Source organism: Meriones unguiculatus, chromosome 2, assembly GCF_030254825.1.
Source record: "Meriones unguiculatus strain TT.TT164.6M chromosome 2, Bangor_MerUng_6.1, whole genome shotgun sequence".
NCBI classification, from domain to species: domain Eukaryota; kingdom Metazoa; phylum Chordata; class Mammalia; order Rodentia; family Muridae; genus Meriones; species Meriones unguiculatus.
In genome coordinates, this window is record NC_083350.1 from 45,956,492 (window position 1) to 45,975,597 (window position 19,106).

At 44.1% G+C, this 19,106-nt stretch overlaps 1 protein-coding gene across 4 annotated transcripts in view; it reads right to left on the minus strand.

Moving 5' to 3' along the window:
- Positions 1-2,426: 2,426 nt before the first annotated feature.
- The window catches only part of Sh3rf2 (SH3 domain containing ring finger 2), a 116,607-nt gene continuing 99,927 nt past the window's right edge, over positions 2,427-19,106 (minus strand). For all 4 annotated transcript variants that reach the window (XM_021650742.2, XM_060377337.1, XM_060377336.1 and 1 more), the window contains one exon: positions 2,427-18,321. In XM_021650742.2, the coding sequence (XP_021506417.1) occupies positions 18,046-18,321 (276 nt within the window). In that variant the 3' untranslated portion in view covers positions 2,427-18,045. The remainder of the gene's footprint in view (positions 18,322-19,106) is intronic.

Below are 19,106 nucleotides of genomic sequence, written 5' to 3' on the forward strand. Positions count from 1 at the left end.
GTGTTTGTGTGTCATGGAGTGCATTTGGAGATTAGAGGGCAACGTTTGAGAGTCAGTTTTCTCCTCTTACCACGGGTTACAGAGGTCAAACTCAAATCATCAGGCTTACACAGCAAGTGTTGTTACTGACTGAGCCACCTCAATGGCCTAACACTAACAAGTTTAAAGTGGGCTGTATATTTTGAGCTACTCAATCCTCAACATTTGTTCCTGATGAACACTTTAGAAAAGAGGTCCAAGCCACAAAAATGCAAGTGACCTTTTCAATGCCCCATGGCCCTTCTGAGCCCACACGGTTGTTCAAACCAGACCCTTTTCTACAGAGATGAATTCAACATGGTCACCCTTGACAATGTTACTTGTACCTGTCCCTAATTATTTCCACAAAAATCACCTTTGGATCCTCAGCGCAGCTGTAGGAGAGACCTCTTGGGGAAAAAAATTAAATGTTCCATATTGACATTTAATCCATGATCAACCAAAGAAGCAGGCCTGGTGGACAAGATGGTTAAATGAAAATAAACCCATTTTTATTGTTTTGTGTTAAGAACACACATTAGGCGTCACAGGCTCAGAATGGCAGTAATACTTAATCTTGGCAAGGAAGCCTGAAGTAATCTCTGCACTTTCACACCAGGACTCTGTCTGAAGGAAGTGAAGATGGCGGCTCATGCACAGGTCTGTGGGCCAGTCTACCTCTCTGTTGATACAAGGTGTGTGTGTGTGTGTGTGTGTGTGTGTGTGTGTGAGTGTGTAGGCTTTCCTTGGAGGGAGCCCTCTTTCAATTTTCTGCTTCCGATAAGTAAAGAGCAAACCTAGTGTTTCGTCAGAGACAGGCTCAGGCAAGTCTAAGTCTGGACTCTGAAATACCATGTCTACCACAGGGTCATAGATCACAAAGCAGAACTGATAGGACAGTCCTTTGCATGTAGTACAGAGTGACCCTGAAGGGAGATCTCTCCAGACCACAAGTTATGATTTTCTCTAGAAGAACATGTCAAGGCCAAGAAAAGGAACATGACAAAAGCGTGTGCTCCCTATGAACACTATTATCCAGTACTAGACGTTTGTGTGACAGATAAGAGCTGATAATAAACAGCCATCAGCCTCGTCCACCTACCAGCTGTGGGAGTTGGACAGGGCAGAGACCTTGGTTTGGTCCGAGGGGACAGTGTACATAGACTGGCTGGTGCTGCTGTTGGCTTTTTTCCATCTGTCAGGTTACCTGAGAGCACAAGACAAGGACTGCCCATCTCTGAGCAGTCTGTGGTGTCTGTGAAATTTGCAGTTCAAATTTGAAAATTTTGCAACAGTGAAGACATGGCTTGTTTATTGTATTAGAGAAATTCCTTACGGTTTACCAGGATGAAAACTGTGCAACAGCTCTGATGATCTCTCTGGGTCTGTGATCCCAACACACAGGCAAAAGGAGTTCGAGAGTAATTTGTGTAGAAAGTCTTGTGTCACAAACCCAGGACGTAAGCTAACACTCTTCTATTTACAGAGTAAACTAAGGACAACAGTTGCATTTCCTCAGTACTCTAACTTTTTGGAACAAAGATATGAAAAGTTTGGATATCCTTTAGTGTCCATTTTTCTGTGCAATCATTTTTATCTGTTTATTTATTTTATATAGCTAGAATTAATTTATTTCATATTCTGCAATGACTTTTGCGTGACACCTCTATTATAAACATTATTTACAAAAACATTTGTAAATAATATCAAACTCAAAAATATCTTTTTTTGGTCTTTTAAAAACACTGAATTATTTTTTTTTAAGTAAGCAAAGATAGAAGACTCTATAGTATTTCTGTTAAAATGTCTGCAGAGGAATTAATATTTCTCCTGGTCTATTTTCTTGGTTTATTTTCTAACTAAATGACACTATTCTGCCTGACCAAATGCAGAAATAAGAAGCAATGATTTTAGATGGAACTCAGACTTTCATAGTTAGAAATTTATCATAGGCCAAATCCTGGCTGACTGTATTATAACATTTAAACACACTCCTTTGCTGTCACCCTACCACCTTTTGAGTACTTGGAATCTGTATGCTGGGACTGAGTCCAGACATGAGTACTTTAGAAAGTAAGGAGATAGCCAGTCTCTGTGCTGCACACCTGTAATCCAGCACTTGGGGAGGCAGAGGTAGGTGGATCTCCATGAGTTCAAGGCCAGCCTGGTCTACAAAGCGAGTCCAGGTCAGCCAAGGCTACACATAGAGAATCCCAGTCTTGGAAAAAGGAAAAAAGAAAGAAAGAAAGAAAGAAAGAAAGAAAGAAAGAAAGAAAGAAAGAAAAAAGAAAAAAAAATGAGAAGATTTTTCTAAGTTATCAGATTTGGCTAGGAATGAGCAGATTTCTCATCCTGTGTGTTACATAGTTTGGTTTACTGGATAATCAGGTTCAAAAGATGAGCTAAATCCTCATGAAACCCTTTATATGTTCCATAGAAAATTTCTAGAAACAAAACAAAACAAAGCATGCAAAAAATGCAGAATAGTGAGAATTCTGGTTTCTTAAAACAAAACAAAACAAAAACCAGTTATGTAATGTGACTGTAGTTTTGTTTTAATTCCAGGTGTGGGATAAGAGGCTGCTTCAAAGCAGGTGATAATGATTTGCCTCACGCATTGGCAGGGGAGTGGTTTTGTCAGCTGCAGATAGTTTGTGTTTAAACTGTCTGGGAGCTTGGAAGGTGGTATAAATTTGAGCACCCCAAGAGTGACATGGGCATTCTGAAGAAGAAAAGGCTGCTGCCCCTGGTTGCTGTTGTTGTTGTTTGATGAGAATTTGGTGATATCCTGAGAGGGAAAACTGGACTGGCCCCAAGGAACCCAATGTCCCTAGTCAGCAGGAAATAGTCTTAAAATACCTACCCCCCCCCCCCCCGCTTTGGGAGGGATTAGGATGGACTAAGGGTGGGAAGGATAGTAGGTATAAGAACCCAATAAAATAGATAAAAATATGCCAACAATGTGGAGCAAATTTCTGTTGCTCACACGATGGAGAGCTGGAAGCCATCTTTGTTTCCAGTGAAGCAGACGGGGATGATATGTAAAGGTCCCTGGCTCCTGGGGACTAACTTACATTATCCCCTAATTTTTATACGGACAGGTGTTCCCTCTCAACTTTTCCATATGCCACTAATAGCATTGAAACTCCTCCCAAATGCAGGATTCTGGCAAGCACACTCACTGGAACTCAAGTACAGGTGGGTCACAGCTGCTGCATGAACTAGTGTCACTGAAGAGAATGTTCTGCGAAAGTCTAGCCTTTCCCCTACTCTCCATTTGGCTGGTGCTCAATCTTGCTTACAAGCAGGGCTGGATGGCAAGCTGAGCAGGGATGCCTGAGTGTCAAATTAGGACCCCCAGCTTTAAGACAACCAATGTACTCCATCATCACCTCTGATTAGAGTGCTACGTCCTTTTAAAAAGACATTGCATTCTTAGCAATCTCTTAAAAGGAGGGCATAGAAATGTACAACTCATAAAAACTTCAGGGTTGTTTGTGAATCTCACTTATCTGGCCAATGTCTTCCTTAGGTTAACGTGACTTTCTTAAAAATTGTGTTTTAGATTACAGTTAAACACAAGCAAGCAGGCACACACTCACATATGCAGGAATAGACTGTCTTCCAATACCTTGCCTTTATGTTGGCTCTTTAGACACCGTTGTTTCTACTAAAATAGCCTGTCTGTAGACATGATACTCTGTGGTAACTGTCTTGTGCAATCCTGGTTTTTTTTTCTACCTGACATTCTTGGGCACAGTTCTTTATTTCCTTGACCACTATGTTGTAACCCCTAGTTTCTTAAGCTGTTGGTTGCCACCCTGTCTGGGCTTACATAACTAAATGTCAGGGATTATGAAAATGCAATAAAAAAGTGGTTTCCATGCCCATGATGCATTCATTGAATGACCTCACTGTAGCTTCAGTTTTGAACATGTAACCGTGTACTGAGTTTGCAAATATGCTGTGTGATACCAGTGAATGGATGCCGTGTGAGCACCTTGGCTTAGAGAATATTGGTGAATTTTATCATTTTTAATTCACATGCAAAATTTTCTACTCTTGTTGATTATGGAAAACAAAGACTTTTGATGTTTTCTTATCATCCTTCCTGAGTATGTGAGCATCAAATCAGCATACCTTTGGGTTGTATTGTGTTAGAATGCTTCATTTGAAAATTACTCTGTGGGTTGCTGATAGTTTCATAAAAATCATTGAATTAATTTTGGTTTGGGGTTAGGACAGTATTACTAACAGTTTATGAAGTGGCTCTAAGCATAGTTGTATCACTGTTTACTATGTATTTTTGCAAAGCAACACTCAGCATTGATGACCATAAAATCAAAATATTGATCAACTCTGAAAACATTGAAGATACTTTATACCATTCAGTATCGAGTTCTTATGCAAAATTAATTACTTTCTTGGTTTTGTGTTGTTTTTAAGACAGGGTCTCATGTGTCCCAGACTGGCTTTGTATTCACTATATAACTAAGCATGACCTTGAACTCCCAAAGGTCTAGAGCCTTTCACTCCCCAGGTTCTGGAATTACAGGCATGTGCCTGGTAAAATTCAATTCTTTATGTAGTAATCAAAGAACACACCCATCTAATTAGCATGCAGATTTGCTTTAACCTTTAATAAATGGTAAAATTATATTTATACCAAGGAAATGTTTTAAAATATTCTTTATGATTTATCAGTGTTTGATTTGCATACCTTTTAAACTTTATCTATCTACCTGGAGTTGCATAAAAATTTCTCAAGAAAAGAGGTTTTAAGTGGAAAAGTTTCATGAAGCACTCTTCTATCGGATTGTTAGGTCTGGGAATTGCTGAAAGAGGACCTCAGGCTCAGGTAGTATGCAAAAGCAAGGAGTGTTTATTCTGTAGAAATTTACCAGCATGCTGGGGCCACCATTCCATAGAGAGGCAACCCTGAAATGAGTACCCAGGCTCAATTTAAAGAAAGTTAGGTGACTTCCCCAGTTTGATTAGGTAATCTTTTCATTGATTTGTTGGTGCTAATCTAGGAGATGGAGGGGGGGTTACTTCATGGAGTGTCCAGGTAACAGGTAACAAAGAGTGCTAACAAAAAGTGCCCAGGTAACAATATCATTTTGAATAGCTAGACAAAGCATTTCTAATAACCTTTAATTTCATTGGCCAAGTGTTTGGGGACTTTTGAAGGCAGTTACTAGATTATTATTTCTAATTTTCAGGAAGGTTATTGAGTTATTGTATCTTATTTCCATGGACTATAGTTTCATGTTCAGAGAAACAGAAACATGATCTAAGCAAACTGTGGGAACATTCCTAGGAAACAGAAACTCAGGGCTACAGTATCTTCTGAAGCTTGGTATGGTAGCACAGCTGCTACAGCACAGCTGCTTGGGCCCTTCAAGACACACTCTGAGCCATTAGGCATCACAGGAAAAGATGGAGAGGTTAACGTGCTGGCTTCATGGTAGGGGGTCATGGGTGGGGTGAAGCCTAGAGGACAGTATTTATAAGCAGGAACCTCTCTGGATCAAAGCTTAGAGAAGAATACATCAGCCATGCATTGCCCTCAGTCATGAGCTGGAGAGACAGGCAGACACAGGGCTGGAAGGCATAGGAGGATGAGGGTTTTTTTTTAATTTGTTGGTGACATGCCAAGCATTGACCATTGACAAGGTCAAGTATACCTTTGACAACAGTGAGTAAAAGGGGAGGGATAGGAAGTGCAACCTACAACAGCATGTGACCCCTTGCTTTCCTCCCTTCTGGTTCAACACCCACTAGGGACAAAGGACAGATGTCTCTCTGTCTTGGAGGATGGAATCTTAGCCTTCCAGTGCCATCCCTGTTGTTCAAAAAATGTTGCCTGGGCCACAGTCTTCCACTGAATATCTGCTATCCAACAGCTTGTTTGCTTCCTTCAGCATCCTAAGTGTTCCTAGCTTTTCTGGAGCTGATTGCCAAGGCAGGCTCTGTGAAGGTGAAAAAAGATTGCAGAATGCATTAAGGCAGGGATGCAACCTGGAGGAACTACACTTCTTCAGAACTCAAGCACTCTGGGCAGGAGTTGGTCTTTTCTTCTTGCAGAAGAAAGGCTGTCCTGTCAGGAAAGGTTTAGGATTGTGTTTCCCCAGTGCTGGTGACACTCATGGACCATTTGATTCCTGAACTATAAAGTTGCCATATCCTGCTTTGTGAGGAGATGCTCCCGTTTCTTCAGGCTGTCACCCACCTAGTGTCAACATTCACTGATGGCTCTTCTTTGAGCTAACTATTACTGAGGTGGCTGCCAAGCAGTGGTGTCTCAATTCTACCCGTTTCTCTACACTTAGTACATGAATCCTGTAACAAAGTGCTTTTTTTTTTTTTTATTCTCTTTAAATCAGCATGGATATAGATATTCCATTTGATTCTTTGGATTAGCCTGTTGCTGTCCAAAGTGAATGATTGTGTTTAATGATGAAGACATAGATGACATCCATCCTATAAAATAAATGGTATTTTTCAAAATACCAAGATCCTGTAAGACAATCTTGAGCTGTTCCAGATTGGAAGAAACTGGAGAGCTATGACAGTTGTACTCCATACATGGATCTGGAAGGGATCCTAGACAAGAATTTTCTAAAGATTTTCTATAAAGAAAAATAGGACAAATGAAAAAAAAAAAAAGACAAACCAAAACTAGTGCGCCAACTCAATAAGGTCTGCAGACTAGCTAATAGCATCATGCCAAGCTGATGTCCTGATTTCCTCGCATTGAGGCCGTGTATGAGCATACCTTGTGTTTGGGAAATGAACTCTAAAATATACAACCATAACTTGCCATTTGTTCCTCAACCTCCGCTCCAATGGTTCAGGAAAAATAAATATCAAAACCAGCACAGTAAAATGTTAATGTTTGGGGAACCTACTGGCAGGGTGCATGGGAATATTTTGTGCAATTTTAGAAAACATTTATGTAAGCCTGAAATTATTTTGGAAATAAGTTAAAATTCATGAGCTCCTAGAATTTCCCTGAGGCTTCAAGCATTTCATTTTGAATACCAGACCTGACCTGTATCCTAGCCATCCTCATGTAAGCAACTAGGCTCTGCTCAACTCTACCTTTGCTGCTAGGACAATTGGAGGAGAGGACCCCAAATTGGTAGGGCAACTATTTAAGATCTTCGGTGCAAATGAAGTCCAAACTGACCATGCTGAAGGAGGAATAGACAAGTGAAAATAGAAAAAAAAACCTGAAAAACAAAAAGTCTGACAAATTTATCTAAGACTTGGCTTCTAATACAACTGGCCTCAGCTTATTCATGAGTTTCCAACAGGAAGTAAGCAGAAGTTGCTTTCCACATCCCTGCCTACTTTCACCGAAAGCCTGACTTCCGGCCAGGAACTCCTGGCGATGTGACAGGCTAGTTTGACTTAATTGTGGAAGATGTAGCAAGAACAGATGTTGGAAGCCAAGTTTGTGGGGGTCTAACAACACCAAGTTTGGGATCCTTAACCCAAATCCCTTGTCTCCCAAGAACTATAATTGATGGCTCCGGAAACTGGACGGACTAAAGGAGCCCCAATTCCCAAAAGGCCCATCAAGCCCCAAAGCTGAGATTCACATGGTTCCTAGGAGGCTGCATGCCCAGCGCAGCCCTTACTGATCAGCAAACGTGCTCCACTCAGCACGGTGTCGACCAGAGACGCCAGATGTGCCAGGTGGCTGCTTCTCCTTCAGCAAAAGAAGCAGGTGTGAACACAAAGTCCGTGCGTCCCCCACTGAATTCTGTACCGCCCTGTCACCGAGTCGCACTGGACTTGGTGTCACGTTGTCTTCACTTTTTTTTTTCCCCACGGTTTCTCTGTGTAGCCTTGGCTGTGCCAGAACTCGCTTTGTAGACCAGGATAGCCTCGAATTCAGAGAGAGCCGTCTGCCTCTGCCTTCTGAGTCATAGGATTAAAGACACGCCCCCCCTACACCCCCCAGGGGGAATTTTAGTTCTTAGGGAACTCAGTCGTCTCAGGCGCATCCTGCCTCGCACGTGGTACCTGCATCCGTGTTGGGCTTCTGTCAGTAAAGGGCCAGCTGCCCTCAGAAAAGGTCCACTGTGACCTGCTTATCAGTCCAGGTATCAGCTGGGGGGCGGGGTGGGGGGAGAGACTGTCTTTCTGAGAGGCCCGGGAAGCCATAAGGAAGGCCTGTGAAGGGAAGGTCACTGCCGCATTAACCTCACATTCCAGGTTGTACCAAATGACGTAGAAAGAATTCTGACCTGAGAGCAATTGACATTTTAATAGGCGCCCGAAAACCCCACTAATAGAGGAGCAATGTATGTTTCTAGGCTAGAATCGGGAAGGACTGCGAAGCTGCCCGTGTTAGCACTACAGGCCAGGGCTTTCCGGATTAGGCAGGCAGTAATTCTTTTCTTTATTGAGTGCGCAAAAGACAAACCTGAAGAAGAAGGCCCCGATGTCTGAGGCAAGCTTTTCACTGACCGTTTAGATGAGGTGGCGAGCAGTTAGCAGCCACGCACTGGATTCAGATTGCTTATTTTCCCCTAAACTCCATCAGTTACCAACCCGTGACCCGATGTGTGGTCCGAAGATTCCTTGTTGGTACCACGAAGATGGTGATAGTGCTTTGTGATGGTGGGGAGAATTTTAAACAGTCAAGTAATGCACACAGAAGACAGGCCCATAGCAGTGGTTCTAGAGTTATTGGCTCAAATGTATTATAAATGTAAGGGGCTCCTTGAAGGCCCCATCGTGACCTTGTTTCTTGATTAAAGAATGGTAAATCCTGTACATGGGAGCCGATCACCAAGTGCTGGATCCTTGTTACACATCTAACTAGAGTTCCTTTTGCCATTAAAGAGACCCCCCCTTTCCCGTGTTTGTTTCCGGGAGTTCTTACAATGACACATTTTAATTTATAAAACAGAAATAACAGCAGCTAGACACACACGCAATTGCGCGCGCGCGCGCGCGCGCACACACACACACACACACACACACAGGCTTTATTGTTAGTTCTGCTACATTGATGAGAGAATTGTCAGAGAGGTAAAGTGACTGCTCAAAGTTACACAGGAAGGCATATTTTGTATACAATCCAGATTTTCCAGTTCAGCAGCCCAGGCTCTATGTGCAATGCCAGAGAGGGAAAGAGAAAAGGAAGAGAGAAAAGAAGAAAGGCAGAAGAGGGCAGAGACCCATTACTGAGTATTTTCTGAGTGCATTGGTGGGTGTGGAACTTCAACAATTCATCCTAACGGTAAGAATTCATGCCTGGGGCTGGAGAGATCGACTCAGAGGTTAAGAGCACTGGCTGTTCTTCCAGAGGAACCAGGTGCAATTCCCAGCACCCACATGGCAGATCACCACTGTCTGTAACTCCAGTTCCAGGGGAACTGACACCCTTACAGACAAAAAAAAATTAAAAAAAAAATCATGCCTGTTTACACAATTCTAAATCACCATTTAGGGGTTTTTGACCCCACCCCCAACAGAGTTGTGCAGACATTGCCTTAAAGAGCCATGAGAGATGGTTCCTTTGGGATATGAGCTCCTAAGACCCTGAAGTTCTGGAATTCAGGTGCCTAAGCCACGCCTCATGTAGAGTTAGTGACCAGAGTTGGGTGGAGTTTGGGGCAAAGGACAGGGTCGCAATCTTTGTGTTGCTGTGGTAACTTGAGAAGCATCTCCAGGGTCCGTCCCTCCTACAGAGGTCTTTCTGGTCAAGAAAGAGGATCCATCTCCTTTCACACTGTCCTTTTAAGAAATAATTACTGCAGTCAATTGGTGGTGGTGTCCACTTTTAATTCCAGAACTGAGCAGGCAGAGTCAGGTAGATCTTTGTGAATTCAAGGCCGCCTTGTCTACATACAGAGTTCTAAGATGGCCTGGATTACATATAGAGAGCCTGCCTCAAAATATATCATTACTGCATGATCAAAGGTGCTTGCTGAATGGAGAGTGCTCAGTGGAACCCAGCCTGGGAGCTTCCTGGCACTGTGAGGTTACTCCTGCTCTCTTCTCCATGCTGTACCTCTGACTCCTTCCCAGCTTTTCCATTTCAATTTAGATGTCACCTTCTTGGAGACACCTTCCCTGGTAACACTGCTCCCACCTCTCAGCCATACTCTGTCCCATCTCTCTGCTTCCTTCTTGACCTCTGAGCTGTTCACAGTTGTGTGTGTTTACTGTTTGCTCCATTTATGGGTGTGGAAAGCTTGCCTGATGTTTACTGTGGTGTCCCAACACTATACAACAATTCCTGGCACACAGTAGGTGCTCAATTGAATGAAAAAATTAGTGGGTGAAATAATGTTGGTTTTTACCTGGGAAGCAAGTGTTCTGGCTCTAAGTGGGAAAAGGATGACTGCAATTGTGGCCCAGATCCCATAGGCCATGGTGGCATGTCCAGCAGGGGTTGACTAATGAGCACACGCATTTTCTGAGCTACGTAGCGTGTCATTTGGCAGCAAAGGGGAGGAGCTGCTGTTAAAATCATCAGCCAGCTGGAGGCTTGTCCTGTCAGACCTATTGCAAACCAGAATGAACATTTCATGTCTTGTCAGCCCTATAAAGCTTCAAGGCTCTAGCGTAGACATGACCAGTGACCCTACTAGCTATATTTGGGGCTACAGACAACCCTAAACACTAAAACTCCATCAGATGGGGTGGTGATGGAGCAGGGATAACTGGAAAAGACTGGTGAGGGCAATGGCATAAAACGCATTTCAGAATAACTGTCCTTTGACTGTGAGCCTCATGTACTCACCAGCTTATCTGAGAGGTAAAAGGAGGTTGCCTGCTGCTTCCTAACTGTGACCTTACATGAACGAATGGTTTATCGCTTTCAGTTGTTTGATCTGTGAAGAGGGAGCATAGTACTTAACTCATGGGATGGTTCTGAGGCTTAGATGAAAAAATGCATGTGGATAATAATGACAGCATTATAGAGTGCTTTCTGTGTGCTGGGCACAGTGCTAATGACATTGGGCCCATTGCCTTATTTAATTCCCACCAGGCCGTTCAAAGACAGAACTCTTTTTACTTGCATTTCATAGCTGTCTCTTTAGGCTTCCTGGGTGCTTATTTGTATGGGTCTCCTGAATGCCAGTAAAGAGCTTTGACAATCTCCTCATGTGGTCCAGGAGTCTCTATTTTCATGGGAAGGCATTTAGGACGCTTCTGGCATCCAGGACCCGAGCGATCTATGGCAGTCAAATCCTGATGTCACAGTGGCTCCCATTAAGTCTGGCCGTCAAGCTAGCATGGGCTCCAGGGTGTCCACTCAAACTGCCTACCATGAACAAAGTAGCCTCTACAAATGCCTCTTGCTTTCTCCCTGGGTCCTGGCCGCATCCTCTCTGTCCTTACCAGGCTGCAGTTGTTGTCCATCAGCAGCGCCCACAGCTTGCATCTGTGGGGGCTGCCTTTGAACTTTGTATAAATGCCGGAATGGAACACTGGAAGATGGCACCTCCGTGATCCATCTTGTTCCCAGAGGAGATGAAAATAGGATTATTTTGGAAATCATATTCTCTCTTGTCTGGGGATCTGCTTTGTATCGTTTAGTGCAAGGACAGGCAAAAACCAGAATATCAGGGAGAGGCAGTGATTTGGGAATTCAAAATGACCGTTGTGCTTTGATGTCCATTCTGTTTCATGCACTTGGCTGTGGCTGGCAGCTTGCACAGAAGGGATAGTTTTCCCTTCTTTGGGCAGAGACCTCTCAGATAACTTCCACTTCCTTCCAGCCAGGACTCCTTAGAAGGCAGCCATGCTCATTGCTCTTCCTCCACTGTCACACCTCACTCCTGCCTCTTGGACAAGATCTTACTTCAATTTCTTTTTTCTGGGAAGCTTTACCTGCAGAGATGTACCCCCCTGCTTGTCTCTGACCTAATCGTAGTGATCTTGCTCTATCCTTCCCAACTTCAACCACATTAGAAGAATGTTTTATAGTTGCTGTTGAAGCAAAGGGAGGCTGTGATTTGATTGAGGTTTGGGGGTTGAGTTATGGATTGTAGTCCTTGTGGCCTTGAACAAGTCATTTGAGCTCTGAGCCCTAATTCCTCTCTCTACAATGGCATGATATCAAAGCAACAACTGTCATAGAATAGGGTCGATTTAGAGAAATGTATGAAACATGTAAAGCCCTTGCCATGCTGTAAGTGCTGAGTAAATGATGGCAATTATCTCATTAGATGCTTTTTGTTTGTTTTTGCTTTTTAGTTTCTTCTCCACACCCAACTGATTTTGTGACTTTTCACAGGGAACTACACATTATAAAACACTCTTTTCTGATCTGCAGTTTAGGAACCAAAATAGATGTTTTCTCATGCTTCACAGGATTCTTATGGGCATTTGTCATTGTTGTCCTCATCATGGATCTCGGCATTGCCATTGTCTCATTGTCAATGTCATCATCAGCATCATCTCAGCAGCACCAAGACACTTTCAGTTTCAGATTCCCATAAACCAGTTTTGGTTTCCATAGTTGGCTACTAAGAGGTACTAGGCAAAGGCTCAGAAAGGAGGTGCCAAAAAAAAAAATCTCATCCTCTAACAGTTTAGGGATGGCCTCAACTTAGAGTCAACAAACAGCTGTTCTTGGAAGAGTTCTTGAAAAATCCCTGTAGCTAGCATCATGTCAAAATCACACACATCAGTTAATTTGTTCCCAGCAGCAAATCAAAGCGATGGGATCCCAGTGGCAGGAGCCAGATGGGGTTGCAAACACTCAAAATATTTACAGCACGGTGTTGCATCGTTCACTTGACTGTTTACTGAGCATCTCTGCAAGGAGTGTGTGAGAATTCCATACAGCCCAAGTGTGGGAACATCACAGTGCAAAGATAAGTGTAGAGTTCAGGACTGTGCTTGGGAGGGATAGTGGAGGGGAGAGTCACACAGTAGGACCCCAATAGCACTGGCAATTCCTGTTCTTTAAAAAGCTATGTACCAGATATAGCTGTTTTATGATGTCATGTAATCATAAAACTGTTTCAGTATATGTCATATATATATATATGTGTGTGTGTAACATTTGATAATTAAAAGGAGAAATAGCAAGAGAAGCCCCCAATTGAGGAACATCAAGAAATCACACACCACGAGGGCTGTATATATTTTTGCCTCCTGTTAACTAGTATGTCTCTGTCACTTCTCCTAAAGCCTGTTGTAAACGTGACTGATGGATAACTCACTGTGTGGCACACTGTTTCCTGTTCCCACTTTCCTGGTGTTTGATTTGAAGGTGTACCCTGGGTACCACCTCTTCAGTTTCGTATTTGTCAAAGTGTAGATCAGCGGACCGAGGGCTCCTGGGAACATTTTGTTTCTGCTCTGGTCTAGGACATAACTCTGGCAGACAGCTTGATCATTTACGATTGCTCTATTTTAAGCAAAATGTCCTTGCGTGATTTATTCCCAATGACACCAACCTGCAGCACAATCTTCAGCGTCAACTGGACCAGTCCTTCCTCTTAAACGCATCCCCTAAGCAGCTGTCTTTCGTAGTCATGTCAGAAGCTGCCAGAACTGTGAATATTCTCTTATCTCAACAAAAGGGAAGACTGGAGTCTTTCAAGGCATAAACAAGGGAAGCATCAATGGCCCCGGTGCTGGCCGGGCCAGTTTGTTACATGTGTGGTCTTGGCAGCAGAGCTGTGAGGGCATATTTGCTGTTCCTCTTTTCTCAGCTCATTTCCCAGGGAAGGAGTCCAGAGCTGTGTGGCAGGCCTGTGGCTGCCAGGGGTGAAAGGATCACGGGGGCTGTCTGGTGATCTCTTAGAGGCAAACGATTTCTACACCTGCCAATACTGTGTGTGAGGAGGAGCTGGGAAGCACATGAGCATTGCTTATGGGAGTGTTAGATGGAGGAGGCAGGCTCCGTGGAGGACATTTTCACCCAGTCATCTTCTTTCCTGAGCCAGGACAGAGTTGGGAAGAATCCAAGGCTTTCTGGCAGTGTTCTCTGTTTTTGAGTGACCTCATTGGCCCTGTTTTGTTTCATAGGGCAACAGTCAGGCTTTCAGTAACCAGACATAGGCACTAACTGGTCAGAATGAGGAAGAGCTTTATGGTAGAGATCTTCAGGCTTCTGTTTAGTTGCTGAGTGGTAGAGTGGAGGAGAGGGGTCTGGGGGGAAAATGTGACTGTGGATGGGGAGAAGATACAAAGAGCTTTGGGTACCTTCAACTCAATTGTTAGTACAGACTGATTTCAATATTCGAAAAAAACCATCCAGGCATGCTCCTACTGAATGTCATTTCTATTTTGCCCATAACAGAGGTAGATAAAACCTTCTTATCTTATCTGCTTCTGAGCCATTGTGGACGAGGGCTTGTTAAAAACTGAAGAGAGCCTGGTTTTCACCTAGAGATCACTGAATATGACTCCCAAAGTCCAGATCAAGGCCACTATCCAAGAATTCCTGGACAACCAGTCTTTAGTGACTCAGCTCTAACTTTGGAGGGGGTCATGACTTGAGAGATGGAGTCCGAGGGGCAAGTGTGTCTAAATGGATTGTGTGCATGAGAGGAGCAAGCCTGTGGGATTGGCGAGCTGACAGATCCGTGGCTAATGTGTTGAACTCGATCCTGACCCAGCTGTTTCAGGCTGCAGGGGCAACGGGAAGTTGACCTGGTGTGGACTCACATTCCGAGTTTTCAAGAGATGCTCAGATTCACGAGTCATTGTATCAGTTTCCAGACTCACCAAGTCAACATTACTTCAGATTCTTCTGCTCCAAGAGGCCTGTTTTGGAGATGGGTGAAGGGTGAGGGGTGAGGGTGAAGGAAGAAGATGAGCTCTGTTGGAGGATCTTGATGCTGCTTAGTTCCTTTTCTCAGGATGGTCCTTGGGTGGTGATGTCCCACTGTCATCTCTTAGCTGTCCTCCCATTTCCTTTAAACAAATGCTACCATTAACCCCTTTGGTGCCAGGGACTGAGCCTGAAGCATTGGGGCACCTTCCAGGGCTTCCGTGTCTTAGTTGGGAGGTTTGCATGTACAGGAGAAAATTTTCCTTTCAGACTTGGAGTATTGGGTCTCTTTAATGTTCTACTAAGGAGTAGATTTGTCAATGGAATGTGGCTTGATTGCTCCATTTAAGCCCAATTGCTAAAGCTTTCTGTCTACTTGGAAGACCGTTTCTCCCTTGCTCATTGTGACTCTTGCTTTTCCTTCAGGACTCAGACTGGGTTCTGACCTCAGAGAACAGGCTGTGTGGATTTCCTTTTAACTACACAGTGCTGGACAGATCTTTGTTTTAAAAATTCCCATCTGAGATTTTAAAGTCCTATTTTTGGTTGTATTATTTTGAGACAGGGTCTCACTATGTAGCCTTGGCTAGTCTGGAACTTTCTATGTATGCTAGAGATCCTCCTGCCTCTGCCACCCCCTCCCTCAAGTCCTGTGTTTAAAGGTACCATAAGCCACCATGTCCATCAGTGCTGTTAAAAACAACAACAATATAAATAACATCATCATCATCATCATCATCATCATCATCATCATCAACAACAACCAAGTCCAGCATTTGTAAGTAACCATTAAGCACTGTTTAAGTTGTTTTATTATCTCAGATAACCACCACAATAGTCCAGTTAGGCTGGCACTATTACCCTATTTATGCAAAGTAATATCTGCCTGATTAAGCAGGATAGCCTGTCTAGAAAGTGATAGATGAAAACCTCAACTCTATGTCCAGCAGAGCCTGCTGGCCTTGTCTGAATGTGTAGCCAAAATTGCATTATATTGCCTTGTAGCAGTTGGAACTCTCATTGTTCTGGACTCAACGGTGGTCTTTTGGTTCATAACACTACAGTCCCCAGCTGGGCTTTGCTATCAGATAGGTGGGGTTCCTATCCCTGCCTCATGTGGCTAGAACAAAGGAGTGAAAGGCGCTCATGAAACTGATATTTGGCAATCTTGTCAGCCCATCTTGTCTGAGCGCTCACAGAGCTCTACAAGATGCAATATGCTTTGCGAGGCATTCAGTTCTGGGAATGGAAGAAAGGTTTGGTGCTGGGGGGGCGGGTGGTAGTCCTTGGAAGCATGCTAATTTCTTAGGGCTGTTACCCTGTACAGATAGTGTACAATGTGCGGGGCAGTATACAGTGTTTCATGTTCCACGTTATTTCCTTTTCCTAGGCATGCCTCTCTGTTGTCCTTTAAGCAGCCTGCTTGATAGCTACAAACATTAAAACTGGACCTGTCACCACTGAAGAATGAGCTAGACATCTAATGGTCTGCCGCTCTGGCTGGACCTAATGGGAATGCTTTTGGGGGTAAGGGTGAGACACAGTCTTCGTACTTGGACAAATCATGGTGTGTTTCTGTCCTTGTGACTGCCTTGCATCTTCATGTGGATGGCTGTCCTGAGTTCAAGAAGGCAGAACTGAGCATGCTGATTTCACGATCTATACCTGAGTCACACTTATCTTACAGAAAGGCGAGAACAACATGCCATGGTGGACTCCACCAGTTCCAAGACTCAGGCACATATGTCGTATTCCTTGGCAGGATCATGGTTTCGTTTTATTCCGTTAATGCCTAGAAAAGCCTACAGATAATTCAGTTTGCCAAGTGTGTAGGTGGGTAAAAGATGCATGTTTGAAATCCAGAGCCCTGCAAGAACTGTTTCGGGAAACGTCTAATTAGACCTGCCTTTTTTTTTTTTTTTAAAGTGGCACCCAGCCTTAGTAGCAAATGGCATTTATGCATCAAAGTGTCCACATTGATGGGCATGAGATGAATGTGAAGTCACGACAATTACATTTAATGAGAACTAATGGGCTGCCTCTCAGAGCTGCCTCCCACCACTCCCCTGCCCTGCACGCAAGGCTCCTTGGCTGGACCCGCTCACTCCAGTGCATCTGTGTGGAGTCACCTGGTTTGGGCCCTTTCCCCGTGGCAGACTCTTGTCCCTTTCCCTCTTCTGTCAGCGAGGTAAACAGTGCTTCCGTACCACCTGCTTTATATCCTTCCCTGAGACGTTCATTCATCCCGCCTTCTCGTCTATATTTGTTTCACGCATGAGTCTTCCTTTATTCCTCCTATCTCTCTATTTCTCCATCCTTCTCTGTCTACTTCCTTTGGTAACAGCTCTCCTCCAGGAATTACCCAACCCTCCCCTCCCCTGCCCCCATTGTCCTAAAGGGGAAACTAGTCATCTGCTTTAAAGGGCTAGGAACCAGGGAGGGTGGAAATGGTGAATGCAAGCAGAATACAGATCTAAACTCACTGCCCATTCAAGGTTGCTTTCACGCACATTTTGCTTCGAGGGGAAGGATGAAAAGTCTGTACTACCATACATATCCCTTATCTGCCTTTCCATGCTCCCTGTATCCACTGTGTAGAAATATATGGGAAGAAACAGACCAAGAAGCTTAACGGATGATGATCTTTTGGCATTTGGTAGTCAGCATTCCCTCTGGCCTTGTTTGCAGCAAACTCAGGAAGTAACCCCCTTCAGTTCTGGTGGGTCCTCAGAATGTTCAAAATGTCCATCTCATACCATTCCCCCAAATTCTCTCTTTGCCACTGGAGTTGTGACTGTGTGGGAATGAAAAAGCGGTGGCCTCAGAAGGCAGAGGCTGTTGTAGTGTGATGAGAAGAGAGGGAGATGGCGATGAGGTTAAAGATGCCCTGAGAGCAATTTCACCACTGCCATACTCTGGCTGTTTGAGGATACACTGAGCACAGAGGAAGAGCGGTCACCACTGACACTTTCCCCGTCCTTTGGCCCAAGCAGTGGGCTTGGCTGTATTAAATCACTAAGTTTAGAAATGCGCTGGGCAGTGGTGGTGCACAGTAATCTCTGAGTTCAAGGGCAGCCTGGTCTACAGAGTGCATTCCAGGACAGCCAGAGCTAAAAGAAAGGAGAAGGCCAGTCTTGGAACTCCTGCCTTCTCATTCCTGCGGGTTTAAAACGGGAGATCAAGGAACAGCAGGCTGCGTGTAGTGGAGGCAGACTGTATTTACATGCCATTCACCTCTTGTGTCTTGAGAAAAGCCACTTGAAGAGTCATTTACTGGGAAGCACGGTCTGTGTGGCTGCAGCAGTGGGCGCTGAGGTCATGGTCTTGCCAAAAGATGACTTTCTCCGAAGGTCTGTCTGTTGTCCAGAGTGAGAGCCACTTCGGTGGGCAAATAGAACGGTCATCCCTGTTGCAGACGGGGGTGCTTCAGGCTGCGACCCTTTCAAGGTGGCTGGCTGTTCCAGCTTTCTAGAGGTGGCATGGGAGGTATAATGTTTGCTGGGAGGAGGGCTGTAATTCTGAAATCTCACAGTTTTGACTTGCTGTAAAATAGAAGAACAAAGGACCACGGATGAGATGTGTGATCTGTCCCCAGCCCTTTGATGATAGGATTTATGTGCTTTGCTCTACAGTTGTTTTCACTCAAAATGCCTCATTCATGTTGTGTGCATTCAGCAAGTATTTGCGTCTTCTATGCATGATGTAATGTACCGTGTCATGTGCTGTTGATCTGAGAGTGAACAAACCCACCCTGCCCAACAGGAAACTGTAAACACTGCTGTGGTGGGAGAAGAGTAGGCTGCTGAGGCAGTGGAGGAGCATCTAAGGCCTTTCTTGAGTCAGAAGAATTTAAGAATAAGAGTAAATGGGGCTGGAGAGATGCTTCAGTGGTTAAGAGCACTGACTGATCTTCCAAAGGACCCAGGTTCCATTGCCAGCACCCACTTGGCAGCTCACAACTGTAACTCCAGTTACAGGGGATCTGACAACCTCATACAGGTACACATGCAGTCAAAACACCAATGAACATAAAGTAAATATAAATACATTAAAAAAAGAATAAGAGTGAATAATTTGGGAGAAACAGGGTTGGCCGTGGTTTTGGAAAATTGGCCTTTGGAAATACACAGTCAACCTTTCCCCTATTCCCTCTGCTTTTCCTTGAGGTCTCTCTCAAGTCTGGCTTTTCTTCATGAGCTCTACTGATGACTCCAGTCTGAGTCTCCATAACACTTTAAAAATGTTCATCACAGAGCTGGTTTCTGGTCTCCTGCTGTCACCATCTAGCCCTCCATGTGTTGACTGACTTCCTCATACAGTAAGACCA